At 29.8% G+C, this 17,396-nt stretch overlaps 2 protein-coding genes across 3 annotated transcripts; one reads left to right on the forward strand and one right to left on the reverse strand.

Annotated features, from left to right (window-relative positions):
• Positions 1 to 3,219: 3,219 nt before the first annotated feature.
• Positions 3,220 to 9,476, reverse strand: LOC114194561 (UBP1-associated protein 2A). 2 transcript variants are annotated; one of them, XM_028084894.1, is made up of 2 exons: positions 7,909 to 9,476; positions 3,220 to 4,087 (listed from the first exon to the last, which is right to left on the reverse strand). In XM_028084894.1, the coding sequence occupies exon 1, from the start codon at positions 9,304 to 9,306 to the stop codon at positions 7,909 to 7,911; it is 1,398 nt and encodes a 465-aa protein (XP_027940695.1). In that variant the 5' UTR covers positions 9,307 to 9,476; the 3' UTR covers positions 3,220 to 4,087. The 2 variants fall into 2 exon arrangements, with proteins under 2 accessions (XP_027940695.1, XP_027940686.1); XM_028084885.1 differs by lacking the exon at positions 3,220 to 4,087 and adding an exon at positions 4,408 to 4,713 and having other exon boundaries at positions 7,909 to 9,467.
• Positions 9,477 to 13,653: 4,177 nt separating this feature from the next.
• On the forward strand, positions 13,654 to 15,911 carry LOC114190432. The gene is made up of 6 exons (XM_028079314.1): positions 13,654 to 13,932; positions 14,545 to 14,739; positions 14,814 to 14,906; positions 14,983 to 15,084; positions 15,380 to 15,742; positions 15,837 to 15,911. The coding sequence occupies exons 1-6, from the start codon at positions 13,654 to 13,656 to the stop codon at positions 15,909 to 15,911; spliced, it is 1,107 nt and encodes a 368-aa protein (XP_027935115.1).
• Positions 15,912 to 17,396: the final 1,485 nt, after the last annotated feature.

The following is a 17,396-nucleotide window of genomic DNA, read 5'->3' on the forward strand; positions in this document are numbered from 1 at the left end:
TTTAATTAAATTATTATTGTCTAATAATTTTTATTGGTATTAAAATGAGTTATAATGAGTTAAAACTTTTTTTAGTAAATTATAATTTTGTTTATGAAAAAGAGAATGATTAGATATCTTTATTCTCTTATAATCATTCTGTATTTTATTTTCTTCTTTTATTTTTTTGTGACTTCTCTTACCTCTCCTTACTTTCTTCCGTTCTAAGAGTCACTTTTTTTGGGGTTTTACCATATTATATTCCTTGAATCTCATGTGGTTCATGTATATCAATTTTTTCATCATCATTTCTAGTTAGTATATTTTTTCTTTCTATTTGTGTTGTTATTTTTATTTTGTTTTGGATTTGTATTAGAATTATAAATGCATTTATTATGTCCAATTTTCTTTTTCGGTATTTTTCGATTTACAAGTTTCAAGAGTTTATTTTTTCATATATCTTGTCCACTTAGTATCGAGTTGAGAAGAATAATATATATTTTTAATTATTTTTATTAATAGTTAATCTTAAAATAAACTCTACAGGTTTATGATAAAGTTGAGACTTAAGAAAGAGAAAGAGCCTTGATACTTTAAGATACTATAAGTCTACTATCAAGTTTAGTTTCTTAACACCTAAAACCAAATTTTATTGTTTTAATTCATTCATTTTATATACTACTGGCATCGCAGTGCCACCTATCCACGAAGGCCGAGAACAACCCATTTTTCATTGTCTTTCTTACAATTGATGTTGTACAGTGACAATAATTAGAGTTAATGATTTATCAACATAGCTTACCATAAGAGATTTAACAACATATCAACTCCAACTCCTTTTACAAATACACCCATTATATTATACATTAATGGTGTTCGTCATTTAACCACCCTATCAAGTGCACATCAAATTATTGGGGTACAGAAAGAAATGCCCATAACACCCTATCAAGGTTAAGCTTGACAAAAACTTTTAAGTTGAAATCTTTTAAACGATATTTATTTAATAATGTGAGAACGGTGTTCGTCTTTCTTAACCATTAGTAAGGTGGCGATAGGATGATTCTCTATTTCGTTACTGTATCACTAATGCAAGCATACTACTAATCTATCGATAAAGAAGATTAATCTATTGAATTTGTGGGTGAAATGTAGGCTTTCAATTACATGACTGGTCACCCATTTTTTCTTTAGAGCATATTATATATATATATATATATATATATATATATATATATATATATATATATAATATATCAAGGTATTAAATAAAAATACTCTATAAATTAAGAAAATAGAATTCAGTAGATTTAAATTTTATGCATTTATCCGACAAAAGAAAACTGTATGAAATGTACAATTTAACAAATAATTAAAATGATCTAAATTAACTAAACAACCTAGAAATTAGTTCAAACTTTTATGACTTAAAATCTAAAAAAAATGTCGACTCAGAACGCTTTCATTGCGAGTAGATCCCATTGAAATATAAGAATAAAAAATTAATTTATATAAGATAGCGAACAAATAGCACCATAAAAATAATATACTAGAATAAAATCCAAAAAAAAAAAGATAGACTCTTCAACCACCCATGATGAGGTAACACAGTACTGCCTAAAGTTTCTCACAGTGTCAATAGTCAACTGAATCTTACTACCAATTCATTCAATTATTTGAAGAGATCAATTATACACTAATGTTATCTTTGGATCCACACTAATCATAAATAAATCTATATGAGTATTGTTTATACAAATAAAAATAAATTACATATGTATTTGCTTTCACTTATTTGTATTGAGAGAACGAATTTACATATAAATTATAGATTTTAAAAATACAGAAAAACGAACTAATCACGTTAAAATAATTCATTATCTCTATGTTTAATAATTTATTTTATTTGTATTTATTACTTTCTTTTATATTTATAATAAATATACTATATATCAATGAATACTATAATTATAAATATTATAATAATTAATATTATGTAATATATATATATATAATATATATATATATATATATAATAGTTCGTATCATATAATAATATTATTATTGTTCTCTTTTGTAATGAATTAGTTATATAAAATAAAATAAATTTAAATAAATGTAAAGCTATAAATTAAATAATCTATATTATAAATTATTTTACTATTATTATTTAGAATAATAATAATTTATTCTAAAATAATAATAAATAATATCAATAAATAATATTTTTTAATTTTATTTTAACATCAGTTCTCTATTCTCCTATTTGTATCAAGGATAAAATGATAATAATGATAATGGTACGATTTACTCTATTAAAAGTTATAATTTATTAAATTTTATCAACTACATCATATACAAATTTTCATAAATGTTATACTCATATCCACTCAAATTATATATTTTTTTCTTAATCTAAATAACTCCATCTTTACATACAAATCAACTCAAATTCACACCTCAATCCAACATAAATGACAATTCACTAGAATTTCACTTAAGACAAAAGCACAAATGACTAAATTACGATCCATTCTGAGTTTTTTAAAGGGATTAAAAAAAAATGTGAAAGATGATTTGATATACCGTGGGTATGATCAACAGCTTACATTATCGTTCTTGCCAGATTTTATAGATTATTATAAAAATAGATTGTAGTAATCTTTTACTAAGATTATGGTTAAAAATCAAAATAGACTCATAGTCCAATTTGAAACAGCTACCCAAGTCCACATCAGATTAAAAAAGCAAGAATGCAATAGCATCACAAATTTACAAAGAATGAAATGGGCATGTCCTACAAACTTCAGTGGTGATGTAAATTCTATTTGAAAAAGTTTCTAAAATAAACTCTAAAGATAAAAGAAAAATAAAATAATATTAACTTCTCTATAAGCTAAAAATAATCTACACATTTTCCAATACTTTTGCTAAGAATTTTATTTTAACCTGCACATAAAATTAATTTTAACTCAAGAAATTAGTTTCATTTTTTTCTTATTTTTCATTCAAAAAAGAAGAACAGTTATAGGATCACGAGAATTTATTTTTCTCCGACCAAAGTTGTCCAATACAAGGACACTCAGACAAAAGAAGCAAAGATTGGGAAACTGAACAACAGCCCTCTTTAAATTCCCATTTAAATACACAATGATTGCAAATATCCAGTAAGTAGAGCAACAAATATGTCTACATAAACTTTTTCACCAACAATTTTAGAAAAAAAAAAATATCTATATAAAACAAACAAAAAAATCACATTTCGACAACCAATAACAAAGTTTCAACATCAGATTTTATACCTAAACTATTTTTACTTATAATAAAAAATATTTCAATTTCCTTTCTTTATATGATCCTTCTAGATATACTTATAAGTTTATCCAAACAAACTTAAAGAATGCCAACAAAGTTGACATTCAACTAAAATAAAAGGAATTAGACATAAAACACTGTATCATACCTTCCAGTCCATGAAAGCCACCTATTCCATGACTGTAAGCAGGACATCAATCAAATCAATCAATCATTATAACAAAGTTGACTTCATCTCCTACTTCAGAAAGCAGAGTTAAGCCTAAAGAAACATTGGGAAATTTTGGTTTTCCCTATATAAAGACATGTTTAAAAGCATTTTGCTAGAATTGAAGAGTATCACGAGTATATAAAGCCCATATTGGCAGAAAAATTTGAAAACTGCTTAGGGGAAGTACCATATATAATCGTCAGCCTCATAAAATCAGTTCACATTTCTGATAGTGACGGGAAAAAACATTCATATATGGCTGAGAAATAAACTACAAAATAATTTCCCAGACATATCACTGGGAGAAGAGAAAAACCCCAAAGTGATCAACAACAAAATCCACAGCATTGACAACTTCAAAGGACAATTCTAAACAAGGTTGGCAATGACAAAGCAAGATTGGCATTTCCAAGTTGAATGAGTAAACAGAGGGACCCTGTATATTTTTCGGTTGTAAAGAGGTAGAAAAGAAAACCAAAAAAATACAAACATTTCTAAAAAATTAAAATCATGTTTATTTTGTTTTTTTTTTAGCTAATCAAATTACATTATTGGTGAATACTTAAAGCATGGCCATCAAACCTGCAAAATAACTGCAAAGATTAGGTGCACACACTGTTAACAGAAGTAAAATAAAAACAAAATGAAAAAAAAAAAAAGAACTTGACATGTTGGCTTTAACCTATCTTCTCACGGGGATGATGATATTGATATCCTAAAGCACTTGATATATAATGACATTTTATTTTTTGTGATCACAGGTTAAAGAAGAATGAAAAGGTAAGGTAAGAAATAAATAAAATAATAAAAAACAAAGGGAAACCGTATCATTTCATCATATAAAACACTTGAAGCTACTTGTGAATACCAAGTTGAAGCGCAACAGTCAACACAAACATAAATTTCAAAATATAGTTTGTTCAGCAAACCAAGCTCCTCCATAATTGAGATAAAACGTTAACTCGCAATACAAAAACAGTTCCATAGGGTTTTTTTAAAGTTAAACTAAGTCAAAATACTACAATATTTTGAAACGGAAGAAAACAAGAAAACGTAGGTGGCGAAAACATAACTCCATTTGATATTTTAAATGTTCTGATAATTGTGGTAAGTAACATTTCATTATAAACACGCCAATTGCATCAGCTCCTTAAACTTCAGAAGAATCACCAGGCCAGTAATAAAATACTGATGCACTTATGAGGAATCTGCAAAAATGAATAAAAACCATGAAAAACAATTTAAGTGGAAAAAAAATGGAAGGGTCCAAAAACCACGCTTTTAGCTAAATTGGCTGAGAACTATTGAAAATCAAACTCCAAGATCTAAATTTCGACATCTCAAGGTGATGAGAATATCATATTTGTAAAAGTTTTAAAAAAACAAAAAACTGTGTTGCAAATATAGAGAAAATCACTTACCAAGGAAATATAGGACAGAAAAAAAAGTACGAAACGGTGAGGAAAAACCAAGACTATTTTCTTTTACGTAGACATGGAAAACGCATTCAAAAAGACTAGGGATCTCTTGCTGCCGTCAGACCTCATCCAGACATTGTTATCTATCTGGTCAGACAGCATGGAATGTCTGGGGATACATGAAACTGGAATCAGTAAAAGTCCACATATTGGACACCAATGCATGACACTAACATTAAACCTGGGTGGCTCCCTACTCCAACCCAAGGCCTAGATGGAAGCACCTAACATGAATGAGCTCATCGCCCACTCTCAACTAAATCTTCTCTTAATCCATCATCTTATCTTCATTGTCGTCTCTCACACTGGCACTCTCAACTACATGCCTTTGTTCCTCGTTGTGACTTCACATTCATGTATAGCAGACTTCACATGCACAATTCAACCGCAGCTTTGCTGTTCCTATTCTACACACTACTTCAATTTCTTTGTTCCTCTTTTAGCTCTCCAATTGTACATATAAGTCTAATAGTTAGGCTGTTTTCTTTCAATGTATTATTTCACATGGTGCGGAGAAATTAATCTATTATATTACAGGTCGTTAACTTGTAACTTTAACTTAAGTTGACACTTTTGGCGTAGGGCCTTTTTTTTTTAAAGCTTCACTGAATATTAACAGTAACTTATTGATAATTTTTATTATCTATGCTATAATCTAAAACACAAATCGTTCAAGTTTAAAAACAATTTTTTATTTTATTTAGGCAGGATGCCTGGTTCACATTGTATTGACAATTGTGCCCCACTCCTAGGGAAAATCTCAATTTTAAATAGAACGCATTCAACAAATTAGTAAAATATGACCCTATCCTCAATCCGCATGCATGTATGAATATAATAGACATCACTGATGCAAATGCAAAGAGAGAAAAGCAGAAAAAAAAAAGAGTATGAACAGTAAATCTTATGCTGTTCTACAGAATCCAACAGAAACTCCGAGGAACATTTAAAGTTTTAACAGATTATATATTAGACTCCCAAAAGCATATCTTTAAGGCTCCATTTGCTTTTACAAGGAAAGATGTTTTTAAGACTGAAAGATACGTTAAAAAAATTATAGTACTTTGTATGCTATTCCGGGCTCAAAAGTTGCTTCAGAGTTTTTATCAAGAAGAGAAAATAAATAGTTTATGGAAGATATAAACAAAAGATGTATCAGAAAATTACAATACATATGTAAGTTTTTCGTGGTGGACTCAAAAAGTTGCTTCAGTGATGTATCACATCACATCTGGAAAAAAAATATAAACAAAAGATGTATCACAGAATTAACTTCTATTAGCTTGCTTAAACAAATAGGACACATGCAATAGCCTTGAAAATTTGTTGTTTCACTTCCAACCAGAACTTTTCAGGTAATAAATTAGAGACCCAAATACCATCTGTTCTCAAGAAATTGTCGAACACAACTCAAAGAGTGTTAGACACAAGCCTCTCATGTAGGGCCCTACTATTCCACATCCAAGGGGCAACAGCATGAATCAGTTTATGACAATTATATACATAAAATCAACAATTCTATTTTCCTTGGAAATATTCATAACATACCAAAAAATTTACCTGCTGCTTTTTATTGCTTATAATTAAAAATTCTTAATCAAATTATAAGGAAGTCACATTTCTTTCATTATCTATATATTATTATATGTCCATTCCATAGTTGATCCAAGGTAATAAAGATATATACTTTAATCAAAACACTGACAAAAATTATATTATATTACTAAACACACAAAAATTACATTTTAAGCTCTCCTACAAATAGACCAGGAGATAAAGTATTATACAATATGCTGTAGAACACACCGTGTAAGAGCTGCCCAACCATTAAGTGGTCATTCTTAATCCAACTTTAAAAAAGAATAGAAAACACTTACACATAAGCTATATTTGAGGACTAGAGGTGAAAGAGAAAAGATGTAATCTCCCTATCAAATATTGGAACTTCAGCATACAAAATATTAACATGACTATAACAGCTCCACAAAGGAGTACACTCAACAGAAGATGTGAAAAGGTCAAGAACAAAGGAATTGTGAACAAGAAAAAGAGAATCCAAAAGAAAAAGCAAGGAATAAACAACAATGACCATGAATGAAAAATTATAGAAATCATCTATATGTCCAACTACGAACATCTGGCCTATCCCTAGTTCACCATCGTTCTTTATTCTCAGTTAGTTACTTTCAATTCCTCATGCACCTTTTTTATCTACTTTTGCTTTCTAAAAAGATTTCAATAACTACACTCCTCATTCAAACTCCGAAGATCTCCATCTACATTGTCTAAATTAATTGTTTCATCCTCCATGTCCAGTGACATAGATATAAACAGCCATAATCCAATCAACAAATGAGAATGAACACTATAAGATCGTGCTCCAGCATATAAATCTAGACCACAAGAGGCTACTATTTTCATCTGAAAGAATAAGCAATTTGAGTTCATGCTATGCAACCAATATAAATCATATTTGGCACACTGGAAAATTTGACAATGTAAGCGTTAATGCTCTGTTGATGCTTTAGACTCCTTGGATCCCATATAATCGATTATGACATATATCATAATCAATTATAAGGAATGTATATTAAACAAGGTGAAATAAAAAAGAAAAAAATCGCAAGTGTAAATATTTCTACCCTCTTCCTAAATCAAACAACCTATATTTCTACTCTATTCCTCATATATTTCTCTTCTTATCTTTTTCACCAGCCTACTTTCTTCCTCTCTGCCAAACACCGTATAAGATACCAAAAAATTGAAAAACCACTACAATGCTTTCAATTTCTCCAAAATCTACCCCACATTCCCTGTGACAATTCCATTATGGTAATACACTACCTAACTGATAAAACTAATGCCAAGCAGGAAAACAAATCAAACATCAAAGATACAAATCAAGCACAAACACCAAAACCATACCTAATGCCCCATGTAAGGCGCACCACCACCACCATATTGCCCTCTTCCAGAACCACCCTGCCCTATCTGCTGATTCGGATTCGGATATGCAGCCTGCAATCCCACCTGGGTCCCATATCCTCCGATAACACCCGGACTAATATTTGACTGAGCACTGTAACCACTCTGTACTCCAGCCCCTGCAGCAGGCACACCAGGGTTCACCGCAGCACTCGTTCCAATGCTCCCCAGCAAATTCGTCAGCCCCAACGTCCCTTGCGACGCCAGGAGGGCCGTCAACGCCTGCCCCAACGCCGGATTCAACGCCGCTTGGTTAAACCCAATCCCTGGCCCAGCTGGAGCCATCAAGTGTCCCGGCTGCGCTGCTGCAGCACTACCAACATACGCACCACCTGCATTGGCAGTATCATTCCTCTGGAACTGGGTCCGCTGGACCTGAGCATTCACGTTCCCGTGTTGCTGTTGTTGCAACTTCCCAGGCTTGGGCCCATCAATCGCCTTCTGGCAATGCAAAATATGCCCCTCAAAGTCCTTATGAGGCTCTTCCAAGGCTCTCTTTGCACTCTCCGGACTCCTGTAAACAAACAAACAAAACCCTTTCGGTTTACCGGTTAGCTTATCCAGTCCCAAAGGCCCCTCCTCAATTTCCCCGAACCGTGAAAAGAACGCCAGAAGCTTCTGCGGATCGAGTTCCGCACCGACGTTGCTCACGTAGATCTTCCTCTGCGTGTACTCCGAAGCCGATGATGACAGCGTCGGCACCGAGGAAGGCAATGCCTGCGGCAGGCTCTGGCTGCTACTGACGGGGCCGATGGACGCCAGCTGGCACGCTGTCATGCGATTGCCGATCTTCTTCTGGGGCTGCTTTAGCGCGTTGCGCGCGCCGCGCCGCGTCTTGAAGAGGATGAAGCCGTAACCTTTGGACTTGCCGGAAACCTTGTCGGTGACGGCCTTGCAGTCCTCGATCTCTCCGTACTGCCGGAACGCGCTGATTAGGGTTCCCGCGGTAGTGTCCCACCCCAACCCGTGCACAAAGATCTTCCGGTGCACGGGATCCTCGTCAGCCGCCTTGCGGATCCGGTCCGCCACGTCGCGGTGATTCGCCGCCGCCTCGCACAGAAGATTTAAGATCTGATCCTTGCTTAGAGGTTCCAGAAGCTTCTCGATCGGGTCGTCGTCCTCGTCTTGTTGCTGTTGTTGCTCTTCATCGTCCTCTTCTTCTTCTTCTTCCTCCTCCTCCTCCTCCTCTACTTCCTCTTCTACTTCTTCTTCCTCCTCTTCTTCCTCCTCGACTTCCTCGTACTCGGGTGGCGCAATTTGGGGTTCAGGTTGGTGATGCTTGAGCGGAGGTTCAACGGATTGAGAAGATTTGGGTGCTACCTTTCGCTTCTTCCCCATCGGCGATTTCTCAAGTGCAGTGCAGAGGGTGGCACTAGGGTTTTTTCTGATTAGGATTTAGGAATCAATCGCATTCACTCTGACATGATACTCTTGTATATATTTATTTTATTTTATTTTTTTCTATATCCTCTTTTTTAGCCGCCACAATTCTTTTCCTATTTTGCTCTCCAGGATAAGAAATTTTGAAGGGATGGTATGGACTCAGGTTTCCTCCTATTTTCAAAAACTTTGGTTTTCTATTTCCATAATTCTTTCCTCCACAGAGAAAATAATGTTTTTATACTTTTTTTATACGATATATATAACAAAAGAATTTTGAATTACATTTTCCACAAGTATCAATAATATATATAGAGAGAGATAATTTTACCTATATTGTACTTAAATAACGATCATAGATAATAATAGTGCAGTTCCTAGTAGATTTTCTTTCGTAACTGCTGATTTAATTCAGACAACTTTTAGATAATTTTATTCTTTAGTAATGTATTTCGTTTTATTATTTTATCTTTTAAGTTTTTATAAATATCTTTTTAATTTACAGTTATAACCGCATAACTTTATATATGATTTTTAACTATTTTTATTTTTTATTAACGTATTTTATTTTATTGTTTTTATTTTTATTTTTTTATAAATATATTTTGAACTCGATTAACTATCAAAATTATTTGATAGCTTTTTAATTATATCACGCAAAACAAAAAACCAAAAAAAGGAAAGAATGGTATAACTCCTCACTAAAAAATAATCGTCTAGTTCATACTCTTTTCTTCACCAACTTATTTATTTATATTCGAATGCATTTTTTAAATATATATATATATATATATATATATATATAATAGTATATTAATACATAGTAATATTATAATATCATTAAATTATTATATAAAATAAAGTTATATTAATTAGAATAAAATTAAGAAAAAATAGTTGTTAATAAATAAATAAAAAGGAAATTACGGTTAAAATAATTTAATAAAAATAATTAAAAATAATTACTAATTTTAAAACAAAAATAAATAAATATACTACAATGGGTAAATTAGAAATAAATAATTGTGAACATAAAAAAGAATTTGTTCATTTATACATGTTACAATAATTTTGTTAATATATACATCAAATCATTTCACCTAAATATTCAAATTATTTTATTTTTTACATTTTTACCTTCATATTTTTTTACACTTGTAAAAAATAAAATAATTTAAATAATTTGAATACCTTCATATTCAAATATTGTGTAAACATCTTTGGTGTCCTTTTTATTTTTTCAATTTTATCCTCTTAATTATTATATTTTAAATTTAAACAATTATTTATAATAAAAAAATTAATTTTTAGATTTATTATTTTACTAATTTTAGTAACTATTTTTTTAAATTGAAATAATTGTTGAAATGTAAAGACAGGTAAACAACAAAACAAATAAAAATGACAAGTAATTGAAATATGATTCCTAGTAAGTAAAAGTAAATTTTGTATCTAACAATAATAATAATAATAATAACTATTATAATAATTATATTTTTTAATAATAATAATAATAATAGTAATATAATAATATTAGTAATATAATAATAGAAATAATTATAATTAATAATAATGATAATAATATTTATAGTTGATAGTAACAATGATTATTAATTATAGTTGATAATAATAACCCGTGACGGATCTTGACCAATAATTTTAGAGGAGTCAAAATAATTTATAGTAAAAAATTTTGAACTCATCAATAATTTATTCGGAATAAAAATTTCCAGTTATTCCTTTTTGAATGTAAATAACCATATTGTGTTCAAGAAATTCATAATTCATCTTATTCCATTTTTTTTTATAATTTTGGTTGTAAAAAATGAAACATGAAAAGTTAAAATAGAATGAATTACCTTGATGTTATGTATATTGAGAAGAATGTGTGTGATAATGTGTTGTATACAATGCTCAAAGATGAAAAATCAAAAGATCATCTTCAAGCCCGTCAAGATCTAAAAGATATGAGGATAAAAGAAGAACTTTGGCCGGATGAAAATGGAAAATACATTCCTTTGTTATTTACAATGACAAGAGAACAAAGAAAGATATTTCTCAATACATTAAAGAATGTGAAGATGTCAGGTGATTATTCAAGTAACATATCTCGTTGTGTTGATGATGAAAACTATAGGATATTTGGCCTTAAGAGTCACAATTCTCACATCCTCATGCAACATTTACTTCCAATAGTTATTCAAAATGTTTTGCCTCACCATGTGACTACAGTGTTGGTAGAGTTTTCCTCATTTTTCAAGGAGTTATGTTGTAAAAGATTGAATATCTCAGATCTTGACAAGTTACAACATCGAATTATGCTTACTCTTTGCCATTTGGAAATTCTTTTACCTCCATCATTCTTCACTGTGATGGTCCATTTAACTTGTCATCTTGTAGAAGAAGTGAAATTAGGAAGACCAGTCTATTACTGTTGGATGTATCCAATTGAAAGATAAATACATGTAGTTATGTTTAACATATTTATTTTGATTAAAATATTGGTTAAATTATTGTTTTTTTTTATAGAATGTTAGGACATTTGAAGCCATTTGTACGAAATAGAGCATAACCTGAAGCATCTATAAGTGAAAGTTATTTAGCTGAAGAGACTCTCACTTTTTACTCATTGTATGAAGAAGTTGAATCAAGGTTGAATAGAAGTCGACGTGTTGATGATCGTCCTAATGAAAGTGAACATCTTCAAATTATTTATCCTCAAATAGGCAGATCAATGGGAAGTTCATCGACTTTCACTCTTACACCATTAGAGAAAATACAAGCACATCTATATTTGTTACTAAATTGTTCAAAAAGTCAACCCTATGTTGAGTAAGTATTTAGATATCTTGTATGTGGTGATTAGTTTCCATGAATTCAATTTAACATGATATTCTCTTATGGCAGTGAATTCAAAATATTCACTAAGAGAAAGACAAGAAATCGAAGACTTTCAAATGCAGAGTTATAAAAGATAGTTAGTAAAGAATTTGCAAATTGGTTTCATCAAAGGGTAAGTTTAAAAATATACTAGTGTAATTTATGATTTATTTTTATGACTAATATGATTTATGATATAGGTCACAAATCCAGACAATACAGATGTAATTCTAGATGAATTAAAGTATCTAGCAAGAGGCCCAATGCCAATTGCAAAAAGATATTCTGCATATAATATCAATGGGTACGAGTTTAGAACAGTAAGGGAGGATGAAGGTTTACAAACACAAAATAGAAGAGTTTTTCTAACTTCAAACACATCATGTGTTACAAGCAATAATGATGAAAAATTGAGGCTAGCGAATTTGCCATACTATGGGAAGTTAGAAGACATAATTGAGCTTAACTATTATGGTTCTCTTAGAGTTGTCCTTTTTAAATGCAAGTGGGCTGATACTACACGTTTTAGAGGATTTAGAAAGGATGCTTGGAAATTCACTTTGGTAAACTTTTCTCAATCTATTCATACATGTGAACTTGAAGAGCATGACCCATATATTGAAGCTTCACAAGCACAAATGGTGTATTATGTTGATGATGAGGTAAATAAGGGATGGAGTGTTGTAGTCCACATGATGCCAAGGGATTTGTATGATATGGGAGAAGTTGGTGAAGATATTATATTTGAAAGTGAGTCATACCATGAGCAAGATTTGAACAATTTATTTACAAGTGAAACTGAGGCAATAACATTGGCAAGGGATGATATAGATAATGAATTTGTTATTACAAATCATGTTGAAACCTTCCTTCAAGGAGATACAAGTATGTTTGAATAATTAGTAAAAGTATCATGGTAAGATATTTCTCTTCTTTTGTTGTTTAGGTTCTTAGATTGGTACCTTTTCTTTCTTTCTTTTTTCTTTTTATTATATATTTTAATCAACTATAATTTTGGGAATTTGAAAGGGTCTAGGATATTTGTTATACAGTAGTGACTATGAAATATATTACTTTTGTTTTTTATTGATGCTACTGAAATTTGAAAGATGGTTTATTTAACTTGTCATGAATATTTGATGAATTTCTAAGTTGGTTGGGCACTTTATAGAAAGCCTTTTTTTCTTTTATTGGTGGTTGTGATTGAATATTATGACATGGCATATGTTGAAAAATAGATTTTTCTTTCATAGAATCGTGTATTGTTGCTTAATCTGATCATGTTAAACTAACCAAACTACAAACAAGCTATACTGATTGACTCTGTTTGAACAAAATGACAGAAATCCTTTGCTACTTTATTATAATTTCTCTTGTTCATCTTCATTTGCAGTACTTTATAATTGTACTCTAGTTTAAATAATCATGGCTCCTAAAACCAAACGTCTTAAAAAAACTGCATCTACTCAAGAACCACATGTTCCTCCTCTTGTGTGTCCTATACCTCCACAACCTATACCTCCTACTCAACAACCACATATTCCTTCTATGTCGACCCATCCACATGTTCCTCCTCTTATGGCTCCTACTCCACATCCATATATTCCTCCTCCTATGGCTCCTACCTCACATCCACATGTTCCACCTCTAGTGGATACTACTCGACAACCACATGCAGGATGTGAGTCGAGTAGAGTATGGACTGTACATATTATAGGTAATTTTAAGTTTTATTCTACTTATAAATAAGAATTTATATTTTTTTTTTAAATTTCTTGCTAATTATGTCACCATTTGATAGATCAACAAGGAAATATAAAAAAAAATCAGTTGACGAATGCAGGTGTATTTGAGATGCCTCGTGGTGAACGTATAATTGTGCCATTTGATAGACAGTTATGAGCCTATGGAGAAGCAGCTTCACTTCTTTCTTCAACATGTGGTTGTATTGCTACATATTCAAACAATGTTCCTATTAACTTTGATAGTTGGCCAAAGGTTCCAAAGTCATACAACGATGATTGTTTTAACATTTTAAAGGTAGATGTTGAGTATAATGTAGTTAACTTTGCTATTCTTGAATGTGTTTTTAGCTTTAATGCATTTCTATGATTGATTTTAGTTCTTCTATGCTTTTTACCAATTACAATTTTCCTTGAAACAATTTGCACGGATTAGAATGTAAATTGACATTTGTTCTTTTTTCATTTCGGTTGTTATTGCTTATCATGTTTGTAGATTCATCATTTCTTCTTTTTTTCTACAATTTTATATACTAACTTCTTTTTTCTTTTTTAGAATTTATTTCATTTCCAGGCATCAGAAAGGTCTATTGAACGTTATTGTTCCCTTTGCATGTCAAATAAGTATAGAAATGAAAAGATGAATTTGTGGAACCGTGTTTATGATAGTTCATTATCAAGAGAACAATTAATTGTTAATGTCCCTAATGGTATTCAAAAAGATCAGTGGTCTTCATTTGTTGATTATCATATGAGTGAAGAGTATAAGGTAGTTTTCACAAATGATTGTTATGAATAACTATTTTTTGTCTTTTATTTTAATTAATAACTTTTTTGTCTCAGAAATTAAGCAAGAGAAATATTGAAGTTAGAAAAGTGCAAAAAATTCCTCATACTGGTGGTGCAAAGCTTTTGTCTACAAAACAACATGAGATGGTAATTATTTGTTCATTGTTGAGTTTAATTAAAATTCATGGAGTGTTTTATTGTTCTTATATGCTCATATTTATAGGAAGTAAACCTTGGACATGTTGTGGGTAGAAGAAAGTTGTATATTGAGACTCATAAGAAAAAAAATGGATCTTATGTCAATGAAGAGGCAAAGTCTATTGCAGTAAGTTTAGTTAAAGTATTTATAAATTCGTATAATTTTGCAATATGTTTTCACTCTAATTTTTACATACTACTATAATATTCTAATTTTTTCAATTGTATTTTATGGTATGGAATTAGATAAATTTAAGTGCAACAAACCTCTTTTTTTGATAAAATATTCAATGGTTAGATCACAAGCTGGTTTATATAAAATATTTATGTGTTGGATTATAATGGCAGTTGTCTTTTATTATAGTTTGTGAATGAAATGTAGAAGAAATCAATATTCATGTGTACTTTTATACTTACTGGAGAAAATGACACAAGAAATGAGTCAAAGTGTTAATTCTAATGAAATCTCAGTTGATGATTGTGTTAGTAAAGTGTTGGGAAAGGATCATTCTGGACGTGTACGTTGCTTAGGACTAGGAGGTCTTCATAGTGTTGCATTTCAATCCACGACTAGATTTAGTAATGCAGGGCACAATTTCTCAAATTTTGGTTCAACTGAAAGTTCTCAATTGAAAGAGGAAGTTATTAGTCTGAGGGAAAAGTTAGCAACTTCTGAAGAAAATTTAAAGACATTAAAAAGTGTCATGCTTGCATACATCCAAATGAAGGAAGGGCATACTCCTCATGAGTTGGGAGTCATGTTTGATAATGAGACTAATGTAATTGTAAGTGCTTTATAGTTTGTGTGTATAATTTAATATCATGTGTATTCTTTTTAAATATGCTAACATGATATGATTTTAAATTTTAATTTCACAGGATGAAGAGAGTGACCAAGAAGTGCCAACATCGCGCAGAGGATCATCACTTGATAGTAACTTTCATGGAGTTTGAACTATATGTTATGATATTCCAAGACTTAGTTAGATTAATCTGACATATCTCTTACATGTGTTAGGATTTTTTCAATCCTTCACTCTGCACTTTATAATTTGTAATTTGCTTTGCAACATACTATTTCCTTGCTTACTGGCCATAGGTATATGGGATTTTGTAGTGTTGTTTGGTGTAATTAATGGTAAAGTTAATGAAAAATCTTGATCACTTTTTTATGGAGAAAAGAGAACATAATTTTGATTAGGCAGGTAAATCTTTGTAAAGAGCATGTTGTCCAAGCTTCTTTCATTGACCCTACCCATGTTGAAATTCTTTCACATATATTTAATAATTTAATAAATAAGTAAATAGAGAATAGTATTTTCTGTAATAAATGAGTAAATAATTTTTTAAAAATAAAATAGATAAATGAAATATTGGTTAACATATGAATGAAAAACAATTACTAAATACTTTTAGAATATTAAAAATTTTAAAAATATTTTAAAAAAAAATTATGGTTTTTAATTGTCAAAATATGATATATTTTGTAACGATTTTTAGCCGTCAAAATACAATATATTTTGTGATAGTTTTTAACTGTCAAAATATGTTATATTTTGTGGCGGTTTTAACCGTCAAGATATGATACATTTTATAGCGGGGTTTGACCGTCAAAATATGATATATTTTGTGGTGATTTTTAACTGTCAAAATATAATAAAATATCATAAATTAAAAGTAAATTTTGTAGCGGTCTTTAACTACTAGAAATTTCTTTTTTCTTTTTTGACATCAATACTAGCGGTTACTTTTTTTTTGTCAAAAACTGTTTTTGACATGCGTAATTCTGATGATTTTTTAAATCGTCAAAAATTTCATTTGTGGCGATTTTTAATCGCTAAAACTTGTAATTTTAACCGTCACAAATGTTCACTTTTTTTGCAGTGAATCAATAAAGTAAAATATTTTTAATTTGTTTGTTTTTGTGAAAGATTGACATAATTCAATAATAATAGACAAATCCTTCAAAATTGAACATAATAATAAAAGCAATAATAATAATAATAACTATTATAATAATAATTATAGTTCTAATTAATAATAATAATAATAATATAATAATATAAATAATGATAGTTAATAATATAAATAATGGTAGTTAATAATAATAATTATATTGATAATGATACTGACCATAATAATTGTCGATAACAACCATTATAATTAATAATAAGAAATAATTATAGTTGGAGATAATAATAATAATAATAATAATAATAATAATAAATATCATAAAAATTATGTTATATTATTATAAATATTATTGTTAATGTAATGAAATTGTAAATTTAATTTTAAATATAATAAATAAAGTTTATATTACATAGTTAATTGATTTTTATGAAATAATTATAATAATATATAAAGATAAATACAATGAATTTTTTATATATGTATATATATATATATATATTATTTATTTTTTTAGTTAGGGAAGAG

The sequence above is a fragment of the Vigna unguiculata genome, chromosome 1 (genome assembly GCF_004118075.2).
Source record: "Vigna unguiculata cultivar IT97K-499-35 chromosome 1, ASM411807v1, whole genome shotgun sequence".
Lineage (NCBI taxonomy): Eukaryota > Viridiplantae > Streptophyta > Magnoliopsida > Fabales > Fabaceae > Vigna > Vigna unguiculata.

What these genes read in the sequence shown, in the direction of transcription:
- LOC114194561 (XM_028084894.1), bottom strand. Translation starts at nt 9,306, where the DNA reads ATGGGGAAGAAGCGAAAGGTAGCACCCAAATCTTCTCAATCCGTTGAA.
- LOC114190432 (XM_028079314.1), top strand. Translation starts at nt 13,654, where the DNA reads ATGGCTCCTAAAACCAAACGTCTTAAAAAAACTGCATCTACTCAAGAA. An exon ending in AGTCGAGTAGAGTATGGACT is followed by an intron (nt 13,933 to 14,544) that starts GTACATATTATA and finishes TTTCATTTCCAG; the next exon opens with GCATCAGAAAGGTCTATTGA. An exon ending in CTACAAAACAACATGAGATG is followed by an intron (nt 14,907 to 14,982) that starts GTAATTATTTGT and finishes TCATATTTATAG; the next exon opens with GAAGTAAACCTTGGACATGT.